Here is a 24,994-nt window from a genome sequence, read left to right on the forward strand (position 1 = left end):
TCGATTCTACTCTGGCTTGCTCATCATTTCGCCCAATATCGGCAGAATCTGGATTAGGCAGAATTGTTTCGTCAACATATTGCCTAATCCGGACTAGCAGATTGAGTGATCTTCAGCTTGGTCATTGATAGCATAGAGCGAAATTGTCTCCATAAGACAAAATGCGATGGTGATACCATGAAGCCACTTATTTGGACTACTGGCATGTCTCCACTTAGCAATCAAGGCAAGTAGTCTGTAATATACTTCATTTCACGACATATCCGCCTCTTGAGTTCGCAAGTTCAATTGTCTCTCGGTTTGAAATCCTCCAATTTCATGTTTACTACAATATGGTGAAATCCAACCTCTCTAGAGAATGGCAAGATGTAAGTTGCTCAACTTAGATTTAAATCATGTCTGGAAGTAGTTAACATTGATATGGGATAGTTTACAGCCACGAAGCCCAAGATCATCGACCACGAGCAAGGTTTAACCGGCATTCGAGATCAGATCAATGTACAGGCCCTTGAAAACATTTCGCGATTGAAAGAGCCGTCCTTCCAAGCACTTGCCGACCACGTCGAAGCCAACGATGAGCACATATCTCTGCCCGAAGTCGATGGACACAAATTTCGAGTTCGAATTTATAAGCCAAAGAGGGCATCCGATGATGAGCTACCCGTTATGTTATACTTTCACAGTGGATACTGGTCTACGGGCAATGCTGACACAGATGAGTTGGGTTGCCGTGCAATGATCGCTCATGGGAACGACCTTATTGTGGTTTCTTTCGAATATCGTCTGATCCCGGAAGCTCCGTGGAATGTGATGCTATCCGACGCGCAGTACGCTGTGAAATGGCTGTATAACAAGGCGAAAGAGTATGGCGGAGATGTTGGCAAAGGATTTCTGGTTGGTGGTTCGGTCGCTGGAGCTCATCTTGCTGCAACTTCAGTCATCAGAGCACGATATTCATATCCAGAGATCAACATCACCGGACAGTGTATCATTGTACCGGTGGTTCTGTCTTCCGTCAGCTTGGACCAACTTCCAAGGACTTGGAAGAATCTAGTAACTTCGCATGAAGAGAATTCCAACTCCCCACTGCTTACCGAGGACCAATATCAACGCTACCTTCTGGCACTCAATGTCCCAGATGACCAGTCAAAGAAGGGTGAGAACTTTCCTGCTTGGGCAGAACACCAAGGCTTGCCTTCGGCATACTTGGCTATGGATGGACCAGATCCCATTCGTGATGAGGGCTATCTTTACGACAAGCTGCTGCGTGAAGCTGGAGTTCCCACCAGAATTGATCATTATGAATTGCCGAACTGGTGAGCTTGCTAACCTTGCCTTATTACTGGCACGGGTATTAATCATAACTACAGGTTTGTCCAATTTCCTAATTTGCCATCAACTAGTAAGGCTGGGATGGAGCTTGCGGCAGGGGTACGCTGGCTGCTGGAAGGTAACAAGTACGCTCTTTGAGTTTGGCAATGCAGTAGTAGCTAGACGAGTGAATTAGGGAAGAGAAAGATCTGAGTAGGTTTGAGGGATCAGAATGTTATGTTTTTGCTTGAAAATAATTGTCGTAGTTCACTAACGTGATTTTGATTCTTATTCGATGCCAACCCGTCTTAAGAAAGCCCCGAACGGCACGAAACAATCTCACGGACACCACTTGGCCACTTTCAGGAGAAAAACTTCACACGTGACACCACTAGCCAACCGAAACCCAGTCAATGTATTAGTGCCCCAAGGGTCGAGAAACCATGGCAGGATAAAAGTTCGCATAGCATATCCAAGACCCAATCAATGTAAATTAGAATGATGATTCCCGATGTCCCTGGATCAATTCTCTCTTTCACTAGTTCTGTTTCAAGCGCTTTCACGCAATTGCTACTTTAACCTCAGGAGATGGTGAGCAAGCCTGAGCAGAGCCTGAGCACGCTCAACTGAACGAAGTTTAAGTTTCCCTCTCGAAATCAAAACCCAATAAAGTTTTACCTGTGTTTTCGGATATGAGCCTCGATTTCACTCTTCGGCAAGTAGAACACAGAAGTCACGCATGTGCAGATTCCTCGATAATAGACTTCCCCTGAAACAAGCGAGACTGACCACTAATAAGCGAGGCCCGACACCGAGACCGGTTAATCCTAACAAATCCCGTTGCAGGCTTGCTGACCAAGCATTTTTCACTTTCACTATTAAACTTAAGACTACTTTAGACATCACATTCTAGCCTGAGTAGATTGTAGGTATGCATTGTAAAGACGGCTTTCAAGTATTCCTTAACATCATGACTTCTGAATACATCAATCTTGGACAGATGAGATTTTGAAACCACCGGGACACAAGTATTGAAAAACACCATCAGGATCATATCTTGCAGCAACCTCCTTGATAATCTCAACGTTCTTCTTGCCGTAGTTCTGAAACACCTCCTGCGTTGGGTGTGCATAGTTTGCAGTAGTCCAGTTCAAAAGACCATCAATTGACTGAGCAAACTCCCGCACGCCCTCGTAAACTCGTCGCTCTCGAGGCAAAGCCCAAGCCTCTAGTTCCGGAGTCCGTACCATCACATGGAATCCCCAAATAATTCCATTACTATCGTGTTGTTCAAGGCCCATGACATTTCCGCCCATTTTAGAGGATGTCTGGATAAACGCGAGTGGAAGGGGCTGAAATACACACTGCGTCTTGAAGTCACCATCTTTAATATGGTCCTGCAACTGCTCGACGAGAGCATCATGAAGCTCCGCTGCTTTCATAATAATAGTAGCGTCGTTTTTGAAGCACAAGGTGAACCAATTGCCACTAGAAGTGTTCATCAGAGATATGCTGGGTATTAAGGCCCTTGGCAGCTGCGTAACTCACTAATAATTTTTGGCCTGTTCAGTGGTGTCCAAGAGCCCCAGAATGCTGTCTTTCTTGTATGATTTCCAGACCTCCGGAAATGCCAACCACTTGTCTAAGATTGGTGGTCTTTCCACTCCAGCCATGTTGGCATACAAAGCCGCGACGATAGTGACTGGCTTTGGGGTGATTTTACACAACATACAGATCAAGTTGGTATCTGGATCATCTGAAACTCTGTTTACAAAGTCAACGATAGCTTCGGCTGCCTTAGGAAAGATTTCCTTTGGGAGGATGGCCCCGCCGCCCCAAATTGTGCTGCATGGAAAAGTACGCATAGTAAAGTGCGTAACGATTCCAAAGTTGTTGCCGCCTCCCTTGAGAGCCTTAAAAAGATCCTTGTGCCCCCCCGTGGCGTCAGCTATCACGACACGACCATCGGCCAGCACCACCTCGTAGGCAACGACCTGGTCACAGGCGAAGCCATAGCGACCCGTGAATAAGGTGATACCCCCGGTCAGAGCGAGCCCAGCAATGCCCACGCTAGCCTCCCGGGCTGCTCCCACGGCTCGTTCATACTTGGCAAGTCGTTCATAGATCTGTTGATGCATATAGCTTGTCAGCTGAAGAGCATTCGAATCTCGACTAGAGGTTCAGGATTTTGGGGAGCTAGAATACACAAGCAGGTATATTTCAAGGTAGGCAGTGACAAACTAGACGTCGATGTACCTCGCCCGCGCAGACCCCAGCACCGATCATGACAGTTTCACTCTTAGGATCATATTCGGTGGTATTCAGGTATTTCAGGTCCATAGTGACGCCATCATCGATATTGTTGCTGGGCCAAAAGTTGCTTCCCCCCGACCGTATGGCAAACTTCTGACCCCCATTGACCAGAGCCTTGATAGCGGTCACAACCTCGGCCGTCTTTTGTGGCATGAAGATACACGCTGGCGTTAGCTTTGCACTGTTGTTGAAGTACGAATCAATCCGCGCAGCGAATTCACTGGTGGTGGGAAGGACAACTCGGTCCCGAAGTCCGACTTTTACGAGACAATCCACCTGTTTGGAGAATATGCCGTCCATAATTCGATGTCTGTACGAAGGCACGTGAGCTCAATTTGAGAGACGGCGGCGTGAGAAAAGGAGAGAGAAAAGAGCACTTCTGCGCAGCGACGGTATTGGGGGGAAATAACAGCTGGATTATCCACGAGTGTACTCTGATACGCCCTCGCTCAACTGCCTAGCCTTTGGGCAGGACTTGCTTCCATTCGCTCGGATACTCCTTCAACTGCCTTCCCTTGCTCAAATGACGGTGTTCATACCAGGTTCTGGACCCATGCTTTTTTACAGACATATGTGCCGCAGACGGAGAAGACACTGGCACTTTGTTGCAGCAATCCGTGAGTCGGGCCGTTTTAATTGGGAACTTCGAAGGCATCTATCCATTTTTGGGCCATGCAATGAATGCAGTTGGCGTTCGCATGTGCCAAGGCGGACCAGCAGGGCGTGAAATATGTGCGAATTGTAATCCATGTTCATCTGTGATACTGACGAAGATCATGCCGCAATTACCGCAACAACGTAATGAAAGCTCCCTTTTTAGCTTACCATAGCCTCATTCTAAATCGAGCCAATTTTCACGCTGCGGTCCGTAATGATGAGCAATCACCGACGGATGATCTTTTAGAACAGGAACAGTCACGGCAGCTCAAGTCTCTGTGAGTTTTCAGGTGATATGTGTGGAAATGAAATAGAACTGGTATGATCGTTGTCGTCTGAATTGAGTTTGCTAACGTGACCTCAATTTCCCTTTCATCACATAATATTAAATGAGCGTAGTTTATGTAGGCCCACTACAACGTAAGTGTCTCCACAAGATTGAGCCTAGTTGTAAACAGCATGAAGAGCAAAACTACCATAGCCACCACTCGTCTTACTAAAGAAGCAAGTCCACTGGTGCTGAGTACTTGTCGTGAGAGTCAAAACAAATATAGTATGTTTGCTTATGTACCTAAGTAACAACCATAGATTCGCAAAAGCTAGATAACGCAAGCATTTTGAAAGAAAGTTTCCGTCCCCTTTATCCTTCATACTCCGTCATTCATACTGACTTTCCACCTGCTCGTGGGGCTCAAGAGATCAATTTATTTGCGTCCTCGACTCACAGTGTGTCTTCCTTGATGAAGCTAGCCGCCAACTCGGCAATCCCATAGATGACTGCTTGAGGGTTTGCCGTTGGCTCTAAGGGTACAATACTCGCATCACATACGCGAACGTTGGAGCAACCATAGACGCGCAGCCTGTTGTCTACCACGCCGCCCATGGCACGTGGCATCATCGAGCATGTGCCAGTGTAATGGTAAGCATTATCCACTGTGCGACGAACATAATCCTTTGTCACGGCCAAGTCCGTGAATCGCTTGGTATACGGCTTCAGATAACGCGTGAGTGGCTCTGCGCGGCTGATGATGTCCTCGGTGAAGCGGACCTGGCGTGCAAGCACCTCGAGATCTAGCGGGTGCGACAAGTAGCGAGAGTCAATTCTAAGGCCCTCATTCGTGCTGACGTGCTCTGGTGAGGCACTGGTGATATGTACGGAGCCGCGGGAGAGAGGGTGAGACAACTCGATTGCAACCGAGACATGTTTGCCGGGAGCACGATAGGCTGGACTGGGACCGTCAAAAGGTGCATATCCTGCGCCGAAGACGTAGTTGCCCAGTGCTTCGGATGGATCGGTGAGAATTGAGCGTACGAAGGTCTTATGTGCGGCGGCGAAGGCTGGTGTAGTCCGTGTATCCGAGTCTGAGTCGGGATCTAGGGCGCTCAAGTCGAACAATTGGTTAAGTTCTTTGCGTCCAACCTCTGTGTGGAACTCGGGCAGCGGAAGCTGGGCCATGGTTGTCATGTTACTGGTACTCAGAGGACCCGTCCCCTTCGTGCCATAGTCCTGCATGGCAGTGGCTACGGCATCGGGATCCTGGCGGAAGAAAGCATCTAGAGTTTCCACGTCATCGCTTGCTTCAAAAACCAGTCCGGTAAAGACGTGGTTCTGAAGGTTCTCGCCGACGTGTGGGTTGTCAACGATGACATCGATTCCCAAATGTTGAAGCAAATCAGCCCCACCAATGCCCGAGAGCTCGAGAATACGGGGCGAGTTGATGGCCCCAGCCGAGATAATAACCTCTTTACGAACTCCAGCACTGTGGGAAGATCCGTCCTTGGAGATATACTGAACGCCTTTAGCAACAGCATCGTCGGTCGATGACAGTCTCTCGAGTAACACTTTGGTGACGCTCGTTCCGGTTCGAATGGTCAGGTTGGGTCGGCTTCGAACTGGGTCCAGATATGCATTGGTAGCATAGCTCCTCTGCTTCGTTCGAGGATCGATACTCTCAGGGGCAATATTGGGACCGCCTAGATGGCCAGAGAGGGGATCGGTTTTCGGGAACCCCACCGATTCTAGGCCGTCAATCCAGGCTTTCTGCCAAAGACTCTCAGGTGTACCAAGTGTAACCTGGAGTGGACCGCTCCCTTCAGTCACTCCCAAGGGCTTATGTAAAGTGAATGACTTCTTCAGAGCCTTCTCGTACGCGGTATAGTCCCAGCCCTCATTGCCCAGGTTCTTCCATCCTTCCACCGTCGCCTTGGACGTGGAGGTGAACAGAAAGCTATTGATTGCGCTCGAACCTCCGCTATTGATGAATTAGTATTGGATTTCTCTGATTGTTCGGGACCTTAGAAGCAGATAGGAAAAGCTGAAACCTTGTAAATTTTGATAATCCTGTTTCTTATTGTCTTTGACCTCTCCATGATGGATTTTGAGGTCTTGTTGTGAAGGGGAAAAAAGGTTGTTTTCAACGTACAGAGCCTTCCCCTGCGGGACTGTGATCTGCCTCACGAGGTCTTTTTGTGGGACCGTTTGGAATGTCCAATTATCTGGAGAATTCGAAAGCAACGGCCAAGCCCCCGGAGTCAATGTATTCGGATCTGCGCTACGATCTTCGCCGCTCTCGAGAACGATAATTTGTAAATTCGGATCCTCGGAGAGACGGTTGGCCAGAACAAGGCCCGAAGTACCGCCACCAATGATGACAATATCATAGATTTCCGAAGACATTTCGATGATATCTCGACAGAACAAATAAGTAGGATTCGAGGAAGGAATTGGACAAGGGAGGTCAAGACTTGGCAAATTTCTGCTTAAGAGAGTTTTTCTGTCAAGTGTTTAATCTGAAAGAGCGACAGAAAGCCAGAATATGTTGTTCGGCGGTTAAAGGTAAACAATTGCGTTGTTCCACCAGCTCCCTTGACTGAACATCTACAAGTGATCCTCGTTGGTCATTGCAAAGCCAATTCAAATCTCGCGTATGACCAAATCCATCAAATCCATCAATTAACCAGTCAGTCAGTCGATCAAACGGATGATACGCAGGTTGGGGGCGTTAGTCGTCGATCCCTTACGTTACTCCTTGCACAACACCTTGGCAACCTTGGGAGTCCACATCAGGCCGATACTTTACTTGCTCCATGTCTCTACCCTTTGACAAGTATGAAAGATGAAATTTGTGGTACATAGCAGACGTGCATATTGCCAAGAATGCGGCATAAAGTGGTAGTTCGACAGGGCCCGGAACTCAAAATATACTACAACACCCGATGAATGAGGATCAAGCGTTAGATGGCCCTATAGTTCTAAGCCTGACGTCCGATCGAACCCGATGAAGCTTATAGGGTATGCAAGACCATTTTCCAAGTTGGCGAACTACCAACATTTAATTGCCTGCCGAATTCAATGAAACCTTCCAAAACGACGACTGTAGGAAGATTATTTGTTGCTTCGGCGAACGCCTGCAGGGAATATCTGCATCCAATACTTTGCACGTCCCTCGCTCTTGAGGGTGGTTGGTAAATTCTCGGATTAGTGTTCAATAATATCTCGACTCTCATGATCTTGTCAAGTGCCGGTCTGTGCCTTCATACCAATCGGTGGATTTTCTGACAGACATTGCATTGCTGAATCTGCGGTAAGCAACGAAAGTAGCCTGCTTGTCCGACGAATCCCATCACTGCCTCCCCGAATGTTGGTGATTTAAATGTTGGCAATATCAATGTTGGTATCATCTTCGGGTGGCTTGCAACATGTTTGACTCCGGCGTATGTCAGCATGTTGGACGTGCAGAATATTGGTACTGCGGGTGGCATGCGGGGTGTGCGGCACATGTGGGCTGCATGTGCGGCTGCGTTCGTAATGCGGCTAGTCCTGCAAACGGCAAGGTTGCCCGAGCTTTATTTTGAAAAGTTGAATGAGCCGGCAATGAGCCACTAATTAATTCTCCTATTATAAGCTTTATAGCAATTTGAAGTGTGGGGGGAATACAATTGAGACTAACATTTACTTATACCACACGATTGCCCGATTGTTTGGGCAATTTCCAATGCAGGTAATACAGGCATATATAGATCCGAAGAAATTCCAATTCAGGCCTAAAAGCTATATAACTACAGTTGCATGCAGAATTCAATGAAATACATGCTTAATCTCAGCCAACGTCAAGTACCACGTACTCAAATACTCTTTCAGTCCCTGAGCTTGAAACAAAGTGGCACAATTCCAGGAAAGGCAGTGAATCTGTCGACCTTGTCACCCTCCATATTGTGTCCATCATACCCTGGTGCCAGGTGGAAAGTATACCTCCAAACAATCCGGGCGACTGTGTATCTCATAATACGCCATGCCAGATGTTGCCCAATGCAGTTATACTGACCTGAATTTTGTCGTGAAAGTTAGCATCCACATTATAACAATGCAATTCACCATTTTTGAGGTTTAGATGTTAGAACAGAATGTTCTTACCAATGCTGAAAGGGATATGTCCCTTTGGATTGCGCACCATCTCGGGTTTGGTGGTCCAGCGTTCTGGGATGAATTTGGTGCCTTGTTCAAAGCAATCCTCGCCTGGACTTATTAGCATAAAGTATTCAGAGTGATTGGTCTTAGTGGAAGGACATACGTCTGGCAATAGTGTAGTGTGGTGTGATCACCGTGATATGCGGAGGAATGTATACATCGCCAATAGTGACTCCATTTTCTGTTGTCTTCCGGCTGCCCCCAGTCAAAAGATTTGGATGGAGGCGCATTGCCTCCTGAATGACAGCATTGAGGTGCGGCAGATCTGTCAGAGCCTTGAAGTCGGTAATACACACTTCGCTCAGTTCTTCGCGAATCTTGTCTATATGCTTAGGGTGCATCGAGAGCTCATGAAAGATTGCTGCCAAGATCTGAGCAGTGGGCTCACTATAAGTCATCAGCCCAACATATATATTGAGAGATTTTGACTGATAGAATGCTCACCTGCCTGCCAGAATCGCCAACAAGCTATCTCCTCTGAGCCATGGATCCGCTTTGTCTCCCTTGTTGTTTTCCATGAAAAAAGAGGTAAGATCTGGAACTCCGGGCTGGGATCCATTTGAAAGCCTCTCCTCCATCTGTGCCTGGCACCACTCAACTGACTCGTACCAGTCTTTTACCCACAGAATCCGTGGTAGTAACTTTACTCCAATATGCAGAAGCCAAGGCGTTGCGGTAAGCGGACCCAACAGTGTTCTAGCATTCTGAGTCTTGACAATTATGTTGTGCCATTTCTGGCTCTCAAGCATCCCAAATGACTTACTGAAAGTGAAGTCACCCATGATATCAAATGTGAACCATAGGAGAAATTCAGTCGCATCGACAATCGAGCCATCTTTGGCTTTTCCCTCTAGCTGTCTGTCAAGCTCATCGATCCACTTGAGCACCTTCGCCTCATGATATTGAATAGCTGTGGTGACGATATTATTAGATATTTATCGGTTGACTAGGAGCAATGGGAATGAACCTGAGGGAGAAAATCCATACTGCCAGTCTTTTCGTCGTTTTGCATGGACTGCTTTGTTCCGAGCAGCAAATAGGGCTTGTTCGGGCCATAAGAGATCATAAAACTCCGATTTTATACACTCAGACTGACGGCCGCCAACTGCTTCATGAGCTTCGGGAATGAATACGGTGACTTCGGCAGGACCTGATAGAAGTCTCTTAGTCAAGTACTCAGGCATAATAATTTGCTTGCTTTGGGTGAAAACTCACCTGTCCTCACCACATCACCGTACTTTTGATATAGCTTGTGCAAATACAGATGATTCTTTGAGTGTCTATTCTCCCATATCTGCCAAATCTTAGTGTATCGTGCCCACCATGGACCATCAAAGTTGGCGTTATTGAGGCGATGAAAGAGGCCACGGTAGACCAGGATGCTTGCTATCAAGCTGAAGACATGCAATATGCTTGCCACGACAAGACCAGAAGTCAGTATACTAGTAGCATTCGAGCCGTAAATGAACATTTGAGATATTGCTACGCAGCCGAAAATACCTGCATAAGATCGTAGGATGTTCGGTGCTTGATGATGCCACTCCCCGTGGATGAAAAGTCCATGGTGAATAGCAACACCTGAAAGGGCCCCACCGAGAGAAAACAAAAACCCCGCAGTAGTGATCATATTGGTATATCCCATAATTGGGGACATCAAAGTGAAAGCAGGAATTTTCGAAGAGTAGACCCCAATGGTGACACGGAGAAATGGTATGGCAATGGAAGCAAACGAAGGAAATTGGGGAGCGAGCCGTTGGCGCTTGCCATTTTTCTGGACAGGCAGTAAACTCACTGGATTTCTTGCGCGCTAAAAATGAGACTGCAGATGTGTTTAACCGAGTTTCCACATAGCTGGGTAGCTGCTAATGTTCTGTCTCTTAACCATACGAAGTTAGGTACAGTAACTTAGATTCAAAGCAGTAGTCGTTCAGCCTTCCTGCAGCCCTGTCGGCGTCAAGTGAGTTCCACACCCACGTAAGCAAAAGCTAGCCAAGCCACCAAAAAGAGTAATCTGCAAGTAAAAATGCCGCAGGAGGGGCAAACGGACCGAATTTATCTTTTAGGACTGTGAAGGTGCGAAGAGTCTGCACAGCTACGGGGACCTTAAAATAGTAATACATGACAGCAGGGTCCATGCCAGATATGACAAGCCTACAGGTGCCTGGCACTTTTCCAACATTTGTACTAGATTTGCCTCAATCCTAGAAATAGTCAGGGGTTTATAATGCATGGCACCAATGACCTAAGCTGAACAGAGACCAAAATTGCTAAAGCAAGAGAAATGCTCCTTGCATGGCCCAAATAGGTGGCATGACCGAACAGCGTATTATTAGGAAAAAAGCAACTTTGAAAATACAAGACTTATAGTATTTACTAAACATATAACTTACTTACTAGATTCAGCTTAAAAGTTATTATTAAGCATTATTAGTGTTGAAATTCATATTTTAACGAAAATGCGAGTGCACAAAATGTGTAAATGTGTTTTGTGCAAATAGTTGCTTTCGAAGCTTGAGGCAACTTAATTATCTGAAGGTGAACTTGTAGATAGATTGGGCGGAGATCTAATTTGGAACAAGTCTCTTAAGGTGGCAAAAGTGCTTTATCAGATTTACATTGGGTAGTGTACAAAGTATATCTCTTTCATTACCGGCCAGCGATCGTGGAGACCCGCATGAATCCTCACAAATTAATGCACTATGCGTGCACAAAAGCACAATATGAACGACTCCTGGTTACGTATCCATTGTCTGGAATTGCTTTTGTACATGAATTCCATCGCTGCTTGGCGACACTTCCGTATTGCTGAACTCGCAATCTGTATAGACTTTGGGCGCTTCGTTCGGCACAAGATATAGCTTGTCATAATCTTCGTCTACAGAGATGGATACTCCAGACAGCTCCGTGTAGTTTTTGTTGTCCTTGGATACGGGAGGTCCGGAGCCACCAAAAGTCCTTAGCTGCACTCGTGGAGTCTCCTCTTTTGAGGACGGAGCTGAGCTACCATAGAGCTTACGGGAGAGCTTTGACAGGCCGGGTAGCAGATTTGTCCTGAAGAAAGGCGCCATTGTAGGTAAGCAGGTAACAATGATCCCGAGCCAGAGTTCGAGATTGCTTAGGAGGCCAATTCTTGCAGTAGCAATCATTGGATCTGGGTCACTATGGACCGTTTGGTCGAGACGGTAGCACATGATGGCGATAGTTCTATTGTAAGAAGGGTCAGCCCTGGGTCGTTGGAGACAGCGTAAAGAAAGAATGTTGAGATCTATGGGCAGTAACTCACGCAAAGCCGAAACCAAACATGACCATCACAACAAGTTTGTGGCTTAATGCCATTCGTAGATTCCAAAGCCACGGCATAGGCAGGACAACAATCGCCGTGTCGAGGACCAGATTGAGAGAGATAGAAGATAACTCAGAGGATGTCAGAGACCTGCACGAGCCCCACGGAACAGGGTCCCATTGTTGGGAGACTGGGTTGCAGTGTGTTATGAAGACAACAAGGAAGGTAATCCCAAAACAAACATCGATGACCATAAGAGAGACCGCCCATCGTCGAAATCCAGGTGTAGTGAAGATTCGTAGGTACAATGCAAGGACAGCTAACTTGATGACCGTGGTACTAAAGATCCATGTCGTGGACACTGCAACAAGGACCTTCCAGCCAAGTTAGCGATGACGTTGACGAAACTTGCCCGTGAAGCCATAGAAATTTTTTGACACACTCTTGCTTGTAGTAGTAACTCTTTCATAGTCATATCCACTTCACGATTCCCCATGCCATTGACAATGGCCCATATACACACTCCCTGCTGAGCAAGCATCGCCACCTATTGAAACAACAATTGTTAGAATAATACCATCGAGGTCGCGTCGATAAAAGTAAATCCCCACTCACGTATGAAGCAATTACAAACCCATCATCCATAAAAAACTTTCTCTTTTGTATTTTGGCTGACCAGAAACGCAGCAGGACAGCTATTGTAGTGAGGATGGAGAATGATATGATCCATCCCATTAGAGACCAAGACTTGGACCCTCGAATCATGTTTTGAGCTTGAAGTAAGCAACGCACAACAATGAGCGAATTATTCCAGAGAAAGTTCGTTGTTCGACGTCGATTTTGGATATTGTAGAAGACAAGAAAGCACGGCAAGACAGGCTGTCAAAGGAACGCTTATCAAAACTTTGCAGAAGCCGCAGAACTAGCGTAATACGACTTTGGTTGGTCAAAACTCTAGCATTTATGTTACTGTAAAATGTTCTCGTATTCAGAGCCTGTTCCAAAGGGAGTGCTTGCAGCTCTGTAGGAGGGGTCTCTCAACTTCGGAGGTAGGCTTGAGGCTCAGCGGAAGCGAACCCTGGCTTACCATGAAATGAATGTTTCTGCAGCACCGGATCGAATGCAAGTAGTAGCTGCCCTGCCGGCAAATCTTAGCAGCAAATGGATTGGTCGACTTTGACCACATCATATTCCAATTTGGCAGGATGACTGACATACTTTGTGGGCTGCCGATCCTTGTCTGCTTCAAGGCCGAGATATAACTCAGCACTGCATTGCTGCGCCGATAACTACCATGCTGCCTAGATAACTGTAACACAGCGCAGATGACTGCAATGCTACGCTAGAAGAAGCCCTTTTGCGAAAAACCGAATGCGAGTACCACTGTACCGGTATCCAGTTGGGCTATGTATTGGACAATCAACGGTGCGGCTAAAATGACCCTGCAAATAAGTGACCATTGCAGCGTGCATTGCATATTGTGCCGCTGACGATCTCATGTTTTTGCTTCCGGGGTAGCAGGTGAACGTTTCGAGCAAACTGATGCCATTTGCCATATGGCTCGCATATACGAGCTTCGGTGTGTTTAACCAATTAAGTATAGCCTTGAATTGTTGGATGTTGCGATCGTTTTTTATGGTTACTGAGACAAAAGTCGTGAGGTAACGTCGTGATTGCAAGGGCTCTTCGGCGTGGGGTTGTGACCCAGAGATTATGTTGTATTCTAATTTTTTTTTCCCTTTTTTTGGTATCTCTTAAAAGAAGTTTATTTACGTATCATTGATATATCTACTTTGCTCATACACGTGCACCGTTTAGGAAGCAAGGCGCACGCAGACCCGTAAGCCCAAGGCGACCGAATGATGTCATTAATGCCAGACATTGTTCAATACTTTCCTATACAAACTTTTTCATTATTGCTGCCATGGTGGTTTGCATCCCTCTCAATCAAATGTCCAGAAAGCAAATCGCCTTCTTCAACTTGCCAGTCCCTCAATGTTGGGATACCAGTCAAGGTCAGAAGTTGAAATCGGCTTGCAACTTCTTTCCGACCACATTAAGAGTTTTACGCATATCATGGGGATTCATTGAGAGTGACTTCTTCACATTTGCTGTTCCGAATACGGTTTTCGGACTTGTGAGTGCTCTTGCAAGCTCCCGAGTTCTGGAAGGGCCGCCGCCTCTCCTGATCGACGTCCTAAGACGAGGACCTTCGGTACTATTCTTCAACTTCTACAGTCTCTTGCTTTTCGATCTCGCCAACCAACAATCTCCCGAGTCTGTTGAAGAAGACCGTGTCAACAAACCATGGCGGCCTATTCCTTCCGGGCAGATCACGTCCGAGCAGACCCGCAAAGCGATACTTTACACCGCGCTAGCTGCCCTTGGGTTCAATCATGTATTAGGAATTTGGAGTGAAGGACTATTGGTACAGGTTCTCAGCTATTATTACAATGAGTTGAGAGGAGGCAGTGGGCTCTTCCGAGACGTTATTATCGCTATTTCCTACGGTCTCGCCAATCAAACATCTTTACAACTCGCAATTGGCCCAGAAAACACCGTCAGCTCCGAAGGTCGACTTTGGACAGCGGTAATAAGCACCATTGTTCTAACGACCATGCACATTCAGGATCTGAAAGATCAAAAGGGTGATCGCAAGCTTGGGCGAAAGACAATGCCGCTTTTGCTGGGAGATCGTTCATGTCGGGTTGCTTTGGCATGCTTAATCCCCCTATGGTCATTATTTTCTGTGAGGTTCTGGAAGCTGGGTGTAATCTGTTCCTCGTTTTATTTTCTTCTGGCAGCTCTCATAGCGGTAAGGGTCCTGGTCAAACGCGAGCAACAACAAGATGCTCGGACATGGAGGCTTTGGTGTCTTTGGCACGCCAGCCTATATGCGATACCTCTCTTGAGCAATAGATGATGGTAGAAGACTCTATGGAAAGTGTGGTGGAATATCAGGCGTCCAGCTGTGAATGGAGAGCAGTAGGATCATTCTTAAATAGAGAATTATCACTATAACATCATATCCAAGTAATGACAAATTCGTTCCCTCATTTTCAACTTCAAGGGTTGTGTTGAATAAAGAATGTAGTGCCAGGATACATAGGTTTATGAAGCGGTATTAAAAGGGAACAAGTACGAAGTGAAGTACATGGAAACACAGAGCAATGAAGCCCTCCCTGATCCAAAGTTAGATCAAAAGCCTTCAGACTTTCTCGCTAGGTTTTGGTTTCTTTTTGTCTTCAAGCCCGAACTCGGTCTCAAGCACTTTCCGCAGCTTTACCTCCCGCTCCATGAATGACAGGATAAATGACAGTACTGGAAATACAATGCCAATAAGAAAGACCTTGCTCAGGGCTTTGGTAAAGACCTCAACGATCTGACTCCGCGTTGGCTCGGAAAATGACTCGACGAAGTCTCGTGTCGCCCTTGAGTACGCATCGCCATTCTGAAGGGACGATCTCGCTGTTGGATCAACTATGATATCAGTGGCATACCGACTACTGTAGATGTTGAGGATGGCTCCAGGGATCGCAACGCCCCAGATATTTCCGAAGCTGCGGACGAAGGACCAGCTTGCTGCGGCTGCGGCGGAATCCACCTCCCCCACGCCTGCTTGGAAGGCCGGTAGCAAGGTGTCTAGAACCATGCCCGCGCCGATGGATGGGAGGATTCTGTTGACAAGTTAGTATAGGCTTTCTCAACTGCCTCTGAAGCCGAGGACTAGATCTCAAGACCGAAACTCTGTAGTCTTTATGAATCCGCTTTCCATCATCGCGTCAACGCCTCCGAACAGTTTCCTGAGCTCAGATCTTACTGCAAATGGGAAATGAGAGTGCTGTTTTCAACATACTGGAGGCACACCCATTCTGCTGTGCTCGAGTTCTTTGTAAGTACGGCGAAGGAGCCGAGCCCAGCGGCAAGGAACGCGAAGCCGATAATATGAAGCAGCTTATATCTGCCCCATTTAGATAATGCAACGGCTCCGACCGCAGCTCCCGGCACAGCAATCAAGGTAATGGGTAGAATTTGTACGCCCGAGCGTGTGGGTGTTGATAATCGGACAGCTTGAAAATAGAGAGGCAGGAAAAAGAAAATCCAGTAGTTCAGGATCGAGACGACAAAGGTATTCGCATATATAATTATTGAGGTACGATTTGCGAAAAGACGAAGTGGCCTGCCAACGTTCCAAATTAGGGCTGCACTCTTTTGGGTGATGGGGGACACACATTACAGGCTCCGGCACCCATGCGGAACCCTCAATGCAAAAGAAGCCCACGAGTCCTGCGAGACCGATCGTGAGCGGGACAATGATACGGTAAGACGACCATGGGTATACAGAGCCGGCCCAAGTCAGCGCGATGAGCACTGATACCGTGGATGCTACCAAGACGCCGTTGCCCACGACATCAATCCGTTTCAGCTTGTCCCAGGTCTTGGTCTCTTTGTCCCATTTGACACGTAGGAATAGCCACAGAAGGACGAGAGAGATGCCGCCGATTGGGAGGTTGATATAAAACACCTAAAGATCAAGAGTTATCGTCAGTCAGATGCAGTCTCCGCGGGAATAGGTGTGGTCAGTCACGAACCCATCTCCACGTCGTCGTCTGGACAATAGCACCACCCACGACAGGGCCAATCGCCATACCGACTGCGTAAGTCATGGCGAGGATGGCCTGATAACTGCTCCTCAAGCGGAGAGGAACGAGGTCTGAGATCACAATGCCCATAATAGCCGTCATCCCACCACTCCCCGCACCTTGAACGGCACGGCCCGCGATGAGCATGGCTGGTCCGTTTGCGCCCCCTGCGAGACCACTGCCCAGCGTGTACAGAGCGACGACAGCGAGAGCGACATGGCGACGGCCAAAGAGGCCGGCCAGCTGGCCAGTGAGCGGCTGCACAACGGATCTGAGTCTTGTTCAGCGGAGTGTGAAGGCAGCAAAAAACATCAAACTCACGTTGCCAGGAAAAATATGTTGGTGACCCAAATGTAGCTGCTTCCCAGACCCAACTGCTGGACGATGGTAGGGAGAGAGGTGACGACGACGGTGTTTTCCAGCGAACACAGGACCTGCATAGTACACAGCGCGATAATAATGGACCAGAATCGATAATCGCGATCGTACACATACTCACTCTGCGCTTCAGGTGGTTCGACTGCGAAGGTCGGAAGCTGAGCGCTGCTGGTGGCTTCAGTATGGACGCCTACCGAGGCCGCGTCCTGGTCCTTGTCTGTAGCCATAATTAGCTCGAGGGAATGGGGGAGTTGTTTGAGCTGGAATCGTCGGGTTCATCAATCGTTCAACAGACGATATCGAAGTTGGAGAGAAGCATGCGTAAAGAGAGAACGAGCAACAAATATCGATAAAAGAAGACAGAGGCGGTAATATGATATCGGGAGGTCTGGTTCAGAACTGCCTGGACTGGCACTCAGTTACAAGTAAGCAATCGCTACACGAGACCGCTCATAGCAACAATAAGCCTGAAGCCGTCCATTCGGTAATTGGAGCCTGAATTCAGGGGCCTAGGAAGGTACCGTAGTGCATATGCATATGCGCTGTCGTGCTCCGTAGGCTTTTGCAGCACCGTATTCCGGCCCCCAATTATATAGCACCGAGCCAGGGGTTCTTCTGTTGGTTTGATTCTCGGATTGTCAATTTCCTGCAGGCGCCGTCTTTTCTTTAACCGTAGCCGGGTCAAACACCGTTCCACTTCGTTTCCTTCTAAATCGATCGAATTGAATACGAGCTTTTGGTTCTCATTTCTTTTTCTCATTTCTTTCTTTCATATTCCTACATACCATTAAAGGAGAAGTCTCAAGTAACACCAAATACTTTTCTGTCATTTATCCAGGTCGTCAGGTCGTCAGGTCGTCATGGCAGCAAAGATGGAAATGGAAGCTGCACCGACAGAGCAGACGAATACGTCAACGGCATTTACATCTTCTGCGTTCGACAGCGACCTGCATCGTAGCTCAGCCAGTTCTCAAGGTGGCCTACGTGCGCTGATCAGTAAAGACAAAGTCTTACATAGCCTCGCTATGGATGAGTATTTCAAGCACTGGGAAAACAAAAATGTCGAGAATGAAACAGAGGACATGAGACGAGCCCGGAGAAAGGACTATTCCAGCTTGACCAGGCAATACTACAACCTGACCACCGACATCTACGAGTATGCTTGGGGCGAGTCGTTGCACTTTTGTCGCTTTGCCCGTGGCGAGAGCTTCTCGCAGGCTATAGCTCGCCACGAACACTATCTTGGGGCCTGCATCGGCATCAAGGAAGACATGAAGGTCCTGGATGTCGGATGTGGTGTGGGAGGACCAGCTCGGGAGATGGTGAGGTTCACTGGTTGCCATGTGACGGGGTTGAATATCAGCGAGTACCAGCTCAAACACGCCGAGAAGTACAGCAGGAGGGCGGGACTTTCGCATAAGCTCGAATTCGTCCAAGGCGACTTTATGGTAAGTCTGAGTTCTTTCTTTCATTTCGGTACATTAACGTTCTCTTTTTGGTTCCTTGTTATTAGACACTGCTGATCATTGATTTGCACAGGCGATGCCGTTCCCAGATTCCTCATTCGACGCTGTATATGCCTTCGAAGCAACGGTACATGCTCCCTCACTCGAAGGGGTCTATAAGGAGATACGCCGTGTTCTGAAGCCAGGAGGCGTGGTTGGCATCTACGAATGGCTGTTGACGGAGGAGTATGATAACGACAACCTGGCTCATCGCCGCATCCGTGTCGATATCGAACAAGCCTTTGGAATATCGAATATGGTCAATATTTCGGACGGTCTAGCAGCCATTGAGGCAGCTGGTCTGGAGCTGGTGGTACATAGGGACCTGGCTGTGGACGAAGATCGCCTTGACTATGCGCCGTGGTACTGGCCGATGGGAGGAGATCTCAGGTATGCTCAGACAATATGGGAACTCATTTCAACTTTGAAGAAGACCAGGTGGGGCGTTATGCTTGCTTCCGTTTTCTTGGGCTTGTTAGCAATGCTCCACATTGCACCGACCGGCGCAAAGAAAACGCTGGACACCATGGGCAAGGGAGCAGACGCATTGGTCACTGCTGGCCGCCAAGGAATATTTACTCCGATGTATTTATTAGTAGCAAGAAAGCCCAAACTGTAAGTGCCAGGTTAAATAGCCAAAAATCTTCAAAGTTGGATCATTATGCAATGTGTGCGATATTCTCGACAGTCGAAGCAACTACGCGGACGATGTTCGAAAGTTTGTGAAGAGACTGCACGCAGAAACATCAATTGAATATATTGGGCAGTACAGTCGTGAAGAGGCGCTCGCTCCTCCAAAGAGTGCATTGTCTATCTTGAATTTCCAATTCCAATGTTGTGGGACTTATTGCTGGAATTAAGACATACATCGCTTATACTTTCTCCGCAACATGGTCTACCACCCCTAGCTTCAGACCCTACAGAGACGGCCATCTTCTTGTACTTCCCAACCGTCGCTTCCGACACAGGTCAAGCCATAGAAGATGCTGTTTGGGTCATACCTTTCCTTGATGTCCAGGAGTCGATTGTAATTATCGCCGTAAAAGACTCGTTTCCAATCTGGATCAAAAGGATTTCCCTCGTTCAGATAACTTGACATACCGCCTGGCACCAGCGCATCAATACTTGGACCGTAGACGTTGGTGATCAAGTTCCACTCCTCTACATTGGCTGGGAGGCTGGTTCGATTGTAGGGGCTGGTCGAGTACACGCCGTCAGTCTCCAGATTTTGACCAAAGACTAGGGTGACGAGCTACTTACAGTCCGAATGCAAAATAGTGAATAGCATCTCTCCAAGCAGGGTTTATTGAGTTTGCCACTGGTTGAGTGATATCTTGGCCTCGAGCAACGTTGAGAGACACACCGCCCGTGACAACGCTTGTACCAGTGACTAATTTGTTAAGTACATCAGTAAGCGCCGAGGCATTAGTCTCAGATGTAACGAGTTCTCGTGGGAGGAGATATGCTCCCATATTCCCATCTGTAACAGGCTCGAAAGGATTCATGGCATTGTACGCATCCAGGAAGGTTGGATACCCGGCGAAATAGGATGCTGGTTGCAAATCAGCGTTTTAGCTCATTGTCGAAGCATTTGAGAAAATGGTGGGGAGAAGGTTGAAGTATATGGGCAGGACATACAGTATGGTATTCCACTCTGGTTTAGCGCTGTTAGTGTCGGTTGGAGCAAAACTTGTAGCTCTGACACGGTTAGGTTTGGCCCGAAGACTGGCGATACTGAAAAGTATCCGTCTGCTAGTGTCCAGAGTGCGACTGCTCCAGCATCGACGATGGCGGGAAGGTTCTGCAGCCAAGTCTGAACGACCGCAAAAAAGCTCTCTGTTGAAACGCCCTCACTTATTGTGAATGTCAAGTTAGCTGCGGCTACCTCGAGATCTGGATAGGCTTTCACGGTCACCGAAAGCACTGCTGCATATGTACCGCCGCCTCCACCGGAAAGAGCCCAATACAAGTCCTCATTGTCAGAAGGAGTGGCGACAAGATATTCGCCAGTGGCTGTGACGGCCTCCCATTCAAGCACCTGATCAGCGCTGAGGCCGATTAGTGATGCCATGAAGGAATGACCACCGCCTTGGGTATACCCGCCGGCAACCGCAAGACTTTGACATTGCCCACCTGCCACCACGAGACCCTGATTATGGGCGGCTGTCAATGCTTCCATGACTTGCACACCAGCACCCATCTTCATCGCTTTCCCGGTATAGTTACACGAGCTGTATTCAAAGAATTCGATATCCTTCATATTGTGAGTCCAAAGACCAAGCGCTCCAGACCCAGTAGACTTCCCAAAATAATCGTGACCTGTATTTCTGACGACAAAGCGAATGTTTCTGTCGGTAGCAAAAGCCATCGTCGTCCTGAAATCACCCTGTCCCGTGGCATTTACAGCATACTGGACGTAAGTTCCCAGAACGCACTGAGCGGAAGGGTCGGTAAACGGATCGCAGCTCATGTTTGCAAAGAATTGGCCCATGATTGATGAAGAGGAGGTATAGTGTGTTTGGGGCAGAAGCCAGTCTTCCTGAAGCTGCTCACATTTTCCTGCATCGTAAGGAGCAAACGAATCGTGATGGCATATGCTTGCAATGGGAACAGTCGCAATGAGTTTCCCATCGATCGTTTCGTTGAAAGCAGCCCATTCAGCTGCAGTCGGCCAACATTGATCCACAGGAAAACATCGACAGTCGGACACAGATCCGTTCTGTGAGCGGCCTAGAGTATGAGCGAGAGTCGACCTCAAGATGATAAATAATACAAAAGCCTGCAAAAAATATGGTTTAAACATGGTGAATACAGTGTTGGATGTCAAAGAGCGTAACCCGACACGAAAGTTGGGAAAGAAATAAGGTTTTGGTGCCTCTTAACTGTGCCACTACAATCAGTTTTGACAAATGAAATGTTGGTCCTCTTCGACTGTGCCGCTGCAACAATCAATATTGATAACCGAAGTATTGGTTCTCGGAAATGCGCCGCTTCAATCAATATTGCGTTCCCTCGATGCGAAAACAATTATTGTATTGGGAAAGTGGAACTGTAATGACTTCCACGAATTTATATCTAAGATTATTGAGAAGCATCTTGAATATATGACTAAAATTGTCGAAGTAATACCGCGATAGCTGGCGGAATTCTTCGGGTTATTGGTACCCGAAAGGATGGAGACGATAGTGGAAGCTGGAGAGTATGCTCTTTCATGTTCAGTACTATAAACGTTCCTAATTTGCTGTCTGAATCGCGAGTGACAAAGATCTGAAGAATTTCTGGTAGTAACAATACAAGATTTTTGTTCCCTTCTCGACTTTGTTGAATATTCTCACCGACATAGACTAATTTCAGATGAGTCATGCAGCTCTCAAGCCACTGTATTGCTATCCGACCCCATGGAGCCCTTGCAATTGATTGCGATTATGCAATGCAGCCACCTCGTGATGCTTGCATAACTACTCAGGCAATAAGCTCCAAAGTCCTCAAGATTTCCGAAAGCTCAAATCAACAGTTATTTATCTAGCTGGGATGAAGATATGGCTTGCTAACTGGGGTCGGATTTTCCCAATAGTTCCGGATTCTCTCAATTTTCCCTTCATGAACCATCTACCCGTTTGTTCTCAAGCAACAGATCGGCTTAGCCACTGTATCCATAACTTGCATCTTTAACACAATTTCTTTGGAATTCCTAACCTGGCAAGTATATCTACATGCACGCAGTATCCGTATTTCACTTCTGGCCTTGCAAAAAATCGACTCCTTCACGAAACATATCATCAATACGTATTTGGCAGATGGAGCATACATGCAGGGGCAATCACTGTGATCGTTCTGTTTAGGCCTAGCTGCGGTTAACCCCTGATCTAGCCGAGGAGCAAAAAGTGCCAAACCATCCAGGCAACAAGGTCATGATTCCTAAACATTTTCCCCCTTTCTACTTAGCGAGAAGCGAGAATGCTTATTAAGCAAGCGGCTTCACCCTCGTCTTGAAAATAAAGTTTAAAATCAACTGTCACGGTGATGCTTAACTATATCGAGAAAGAAAATACCTAGATGTATATGCACACAGTCATTGGGAGAGCATGGATACGTCAACCGCCATAATCCTCACCATCGTGCCAGGTTGGCCATTGGAGACTGAGAAACTCCAGATTAGTCCACCAGGTTGATTAGTAAAGTAATGAGCAGAAAGTCTTCGCAAGCAAGCTTTTTCGACACGCCTGTTGATCAAAGCTCTTCTGGTGATGGTGTTTTCACCAAATATCACGAGGATGAGTCAACCAGAGTGTACTTATGTGCTGATTAATCTACGATTAGACTATCCACGCTTTCCCAGGTGACCGCCCCCACTTTTGGGAAGTCCATACCCGAGCACTAACCTCTAACAATCTTGCTAACTGATTCAAATAGAAGTAATGCCAAATCGTATTTAGAACCAAAATATGTCAAGTGACCATGCCCAGAAAAGAATTCGTGAGCGTCGAGCAGAAGCGAAAAGATATGGATAAAGACAGACGAGAAACCATTGTACAGAGGCGAGAGAGGGTTTTAGGTCAGCGAGCACTTCGTTATGTAGAGCCGTCCATCCAGAACTGTATGTTTTGGTTCCTTTCCTCCATAAATAACTTGTATGGTTGACATAACATTGACCCTAAAGTGGTCACCAGCCGTTCCGGTGACAAACGACGAGGGCAAATTTTGCAAGCACAAAGGTAACACCAAGACGTTAAGGGTGCGAAAATTGCCACTAACAATCAGCAACAGAATACATCGTCAACGGACTCTAGACTATATCGAGGAGTTGGAAAATGAAATATTCCGACTCCGAGCAGTCGGAGCGAGTTCGCAACCGAATACTACATTGCAAGCTCGTCATCGAGGGTTGGAAGACACTCATCGTGCCCAAAGCCAAACAGAATGTCACATCACCTTGCATATCTTGATTCGGTTCCTGAATAAGCAGCTTGGTCCAGGGTTGTTCATGAGACAGGCAGAATTTCATGGAGATTCTTGTTGGGGAGCTAGCCATCGACTGGATCATGATGTGATCCGCTCGGAAACTCTCATAAGCTTGGGCTCGTGTAACCAATACATCGATCCCAGCGCTGGCCTCGACGTTCATGATGCATTAACACAAATGCTCCTACTAAATTGTGAGTATTTCGGTCATGCTCCATGACTTTGGGTTGATCACTAATCAGAAGTAGTCTCTGAGAACATTGCACCCACACTAGTGGCCTTTGATGGAGCATCGAATGGGTTCAATGGTATGCTACTGCCAGTGGCTTATAGTCACAAACTACTCAGGGACACAATTTTAGCAGCGTCTGCTAATCATCTTCGATTCAAAAGTCCCCGGCTCGCTAAAATTGCGATGCAGTATCAAGCGGCTGCTATACAGACACTGACACAGGCCACCGGAACTCTTCCACCTGATACCGGAGATGACGCTGTATTCACACTTGCAGCCATCGTCGTGCTCATAGTCAACGACATGATGAACGGTGGCGGTGACTTCTCGATACTCTTCGACATGGCAAAATCATGGAATCTGGTCATCATCGAAAGTAACGCTGTTCATGACTTACCATTGCTTGCCTTCTTAAGGGAACAGTTAGAGACGTAAGTCCTGCATGAAATTCTCAAGATCCTTAAATGACATGATCAGTTTCGAGCATGTTGTACAACCATTGCTCACAGAAAAGCCTTTCTTCTTGAATCACAATAACATGTATGAAATATTCTCCGCGCTCGAAAGTGCAGTGAAGCAAGCGTGTGCCATTTACACGTACCACACCACATGTGGCAACCCTCCTGAAAATATTGAAGCTCTTTTGAAAGAGTTGAAAGATACAGCACTCCTCATTCCAAGCAACACTCCAGGAGAGAGTGGCTTGGCTTGGGTTTACTTCATCGCAGCGGCCAAGAGTGCTTCTCCACTGTACAGAACATTCTTCGCAAGACGTTTGATGGGTATTCACGAGAGAAGAAGTTTCGCAGACGTCACAACGGCTTTCAGTGTGCTGCAGCAAATCTGGGACAATTGGGAGACGGGTGTCAAATGGATGTCTAGTTTATCTCGGATGCCCCTTATATTCAGATAACAGTTTCCGACAGGGATGCAACGAACTCCAACAACAAGTAGCGTTCATGAAATCAACTTCAAAACTCCGGAATAAGATTCTGTGGTGGGAACTATATTCTGGACCAAGTCACATGTTCTGCATGGACTCCAAAGTGCTTTATAGACATGAAATGCAATGTTAGACCAATCGTCGATTTATATGATGGGAGACGGAAAGCTGAAAAGTACTCGGGCTGCTCGAATCCTACTTTTCTTGCATCCGATCTGACGTTGTTAATGACAGAGTTGTTAAAGGTCAGGTTCCTCTTTCTATTCGTTTCAACTTGAGAGACAAGACCAACAATCCAA

General features: G+C 47.1%; 10 protein-coding genes across 10 annotated transcripts; 4 read left to right on the plus strand and 6 right to left on the minus strand.

Annotated features, from left to right (window-relative positions):
- Window positions 1-236: 236 nt before the first annotated feature.
- Window positions 237-1,470, plus strand: LY89DRAFT_789401 (alpha/beta-hydrolase; the record flags this gene model as incomplete). Its single annotated transcript, XM_018223250.1, has 3 exons — window positions 237-368; window positions 430-1,316; window positions 1,371-1,470. Exons 1-3 carry the CDS (start codon window positions 333-335, stop codon window positions 1,468-1,470), a joined length of 1,023 nt encoding a protein of 340 aa, XP_018062057.1. The 5' UTR covers window positions 237-332.
- Window positions 1,471-2,297: 827 nt separating this feature from the next.
- On the minus strand, window positions 2,298-3,924 carry LY89DRAFT_601002 (FAD-binding domain-containing protein; the record flags this gene model as incomplete). The annotated part of the gene is made up of 3 exons (XM_018210176.1): window positions 2,298-2,799; window positions 2,860-3,437; window positions 3,568-3,924. 3 exons carry the CDS (start codon window positions 3,922-3,924, stop codon window positions 2,298-2,300), a joined length of 1,437 nt encoding a protein of 478 aa, XP_018062058.1.
- Window positions 3,925-4,993: 1,069 nt separating this feature from the next.
- On the minus strand, window positions 4,994-7,050 carry LY89DRAFT_765646 (GMC oxidoreductase). Its single transcript, XM_018221683.1, has 2 exons — window positions 6,705-7,050; window positions 4,994-6,533 (listed from the first exon to the last, which is right to left on the minus strand). The coding sequence occupies exons 1-2, from the start codon at window positions 6,956-6,958 to the stop codon at window positions 5,003-5,005; spliced, it is 1,785 nt and encodes a 594-aa protein (XP_018062059.1). The 5' UTR covers window positions 6,959-7,050; the 3' UTR covers window positions 4,994-5,002.
- Window positions 7,051-8,378: 1,328 nt separating this feature from the next.
- On the minus strand, window positions 8,379-10,376 carry LY89DRAFT_765648 (cytochrome P450; the record flags this gene model as incomplete). The annotated part of the gene is made up of 6 exons (XM_018221684.1): window positions 8,379-8,606; window positions 8,696-8,797; window positions 8,853-9,136; window positions 9,194-9,659; window positions 9,717-9,899; window positions 9,965-10,376. The coding sequence occupies 6 exons, from the start codon at window positions 10,374-10,376 to the stop codon at window positions 8,419-8,421; spliced, it is 1,635 nt and encodes a 544-aa protein (XP_018062060.1). The 3' UTR covers window positions 8,379-8,418.
- Window positions 10,377-11,446: 1,070 nt separating this feature from the next.
- LY89DRAFT_765652 (uncharacterized protein) lies at window positions 11,447-12,573 on the minus strand (the record flags this gene model as incomplete). The annotated part of the gene is made up of 4 exons (XM_018221685.1): window positions 11,447-11,567; window positions 11,648-11,953; window positions 12,033-12,406; window positions 12,475-12,573. 4 exons carry the CDS (start codon window positions 12,571-12,573, stop codon window positions 11,447-11,449), a joined length of 900 nt encoding a protein of 299 aa, XP_018062061.1.
- Window positions 12,574-13,983: 1,410 nt separating this feature from the next.
- On the plus strand, window positions 13,984-14,955 carry LY89DRAFT_600964 (uncharacterized protein; the record flags this gene model as incomplete). Its single annotated transcript, XM_018210175.1, has 1 exon — window positions 13,984-14,955. One exon carries the CDS (start codon window positions 13,984-13,986, stop codon window positions 14,953-14,955), a length of 972 nt encoding a protein of 323 aa, XP_018062062.1.
- Window positions 14,956-15,062: 107 nt separating this feature from the next.
- On the minus strand, window positions 15,063-17,429 carry LY89DRAFT_691449 (MFS general substrate transporter). The gene is made up of 5 exons (XM_018216326.1): window positions 16,997-17,429; window positions 16,625-16,946; window positions 16,265-16,557; window positions 15,889-16,212; window positions 15,063-15,709 (listed from the first exon to the last, which is right to left on the minus strand). Exons 1-5 carry the CDS (start codon window positions 17,278-17,280, stop codon window positions 15,241-15,243), a joined length of 1,692 nt encoding a protein of 563 aa, XP_018062063.1. The 5' UTR covers window positions 17,281-17,429; the 3' UTR covers window positions 15,063-15,240.
- Window positions 17,430-17,712: 283 nt separating this feature from the next.
- Window positions 17,713-19,177, plus strand: LY89DRAFT_725473 (S-adenosyl-L-methionine-dependent methyltransferase; the record flags this gene model as incomplete). The annotated part of the gene is made up of 2 exons (XM_018218978.1): window positions 17,713-18,501; window positions 18,593-19,177. Exons 1-2 carry the CDS (start codon window positions 17,914-17,916, stop codon window positions 19,175-19,177), a joined length of 1,173 nt encoding a protein of 390 aa, XP_018062064.1. The 5' UTR covers window positions 17,713-17,913.
- Window positions 19,178-19,468: 291 nt separating this feature from the next.
- On the minus strand, window positions 19,469-21,638 carry LY89DRAFT_765661 (FAD binding domain-containing protein; the record flags this gene model as incomplete). The annotated part of the gene is made up of 3 exons (XM_018221686.1): window positions 20,197-21,638; window positions 19,819-20,110; window positions 19,469-19,754 (listed from the first exon to the last, which is right to left on the minus strand). Exons 1-3 carry the CDS (start codon window positions 21,359-21,361, stop codon window positions 19,469-19,471), a joined length of 1,743 nt encoding a protein of 580 aa, XP_018062065.1. The 5' UTR covers window positions 21,362-21,638.
- A 1,324-nt stretch (window positions 21,639-22,962) lies between these two features.
- On the plus strand, window positions 22,963-24,802 carry LY89DRAFT_691450 (uncharacterized protein). Its single transcript, XM_018216327.1, has 5 exons — window positions 22,963-23,113; window positions 23,219-23,273; window positions 23,326-23,714; window positions 23,769-24,183; window positions 24,230-24,802. The coding sequence occupies exons 1-5, from the start codon at window positions 23,017-23,019 to the stop codon at window positions 24,663-24,665; spliced, it is 1,392 nt and encodes a 463-aa protein (XP_018062066.1). The 5' UTR covers window positions 22,963-23,016; the 3' UTR covers window positions 24,666-24,802.
- The last annotated feature ends 192 nt before the right edge of the window (window positions 24,803-24,994 follow it).

Source organism: Mollisia scopiformis (genome assembly GCF_001500285.1).
Source record: "Mollisia scopiformis unplaced genomic scaffold LY89scaffold_35, whole genome shotgun sequence".
NCBI lineage: Eukaryota > Fungi > Ascomycota > Leotiomycetes > Helotiales > Mollisiaceae > Mollisia > Mollisia scopiformis.

Coding starts and splice junctions, on each gene's coding strand:
- LY89DRAFT_765646 (XM_018221683.1), bottom strand. CDS start 6,958: ATGTCTTCGGAAATCTATGATATTGTCATCATTGGTGGCGGTACTTCG. Junction 6,534..6,704: donor GTCCCGCAGGGGAAGGCTCT/GTACGTTGAAAA, acceptor ATTCATCAATAG/CGGAGGTTCGAGCGCAATCA.
- LY89DRAFT_691449 (XM_018216326.1), bottom strand. CDS start 17,280: ATGGCTACAGACAAGGACCAGGACGCGGCCTCGGTAGGCGTCCATACT. Junction 16,558..16,624: donor AGACGACGACGTGGAGATGG/GTTCGTGACTGA, acceptor CTTGATCTTTAG/GTGTTTTATATCAACCTCCC. Junction 15,710..15,888: donor GCAGAATGGGTGTGCCTCCA/GTATGTTGAAAA, acceptor ACTTGTCAACAG/AATCCTCCCATCCATCGGCG.
- LY89DRAFT_691450 (XM_018216327.1), top strand. CDS start 23,017: ATGCCCAGAAAAGAATTCGTGAGCGTCGAGCAGAAGCGAAAAGATATG. Junction 23,114..23,218: donor GAGGCGAGAGAGGGTTTTAG/GTCAGCGAGCAC, acceptor TTGACCCTAAAG/TGGTCACCAGCCGTTCCGGT. Junction 23,274..23,325: donor CAAATTTTGCAAGCACAAAG/GTAACACCAAGA, acceptor AATCAGCAACAG/AATACATCGTCAACGGACTC.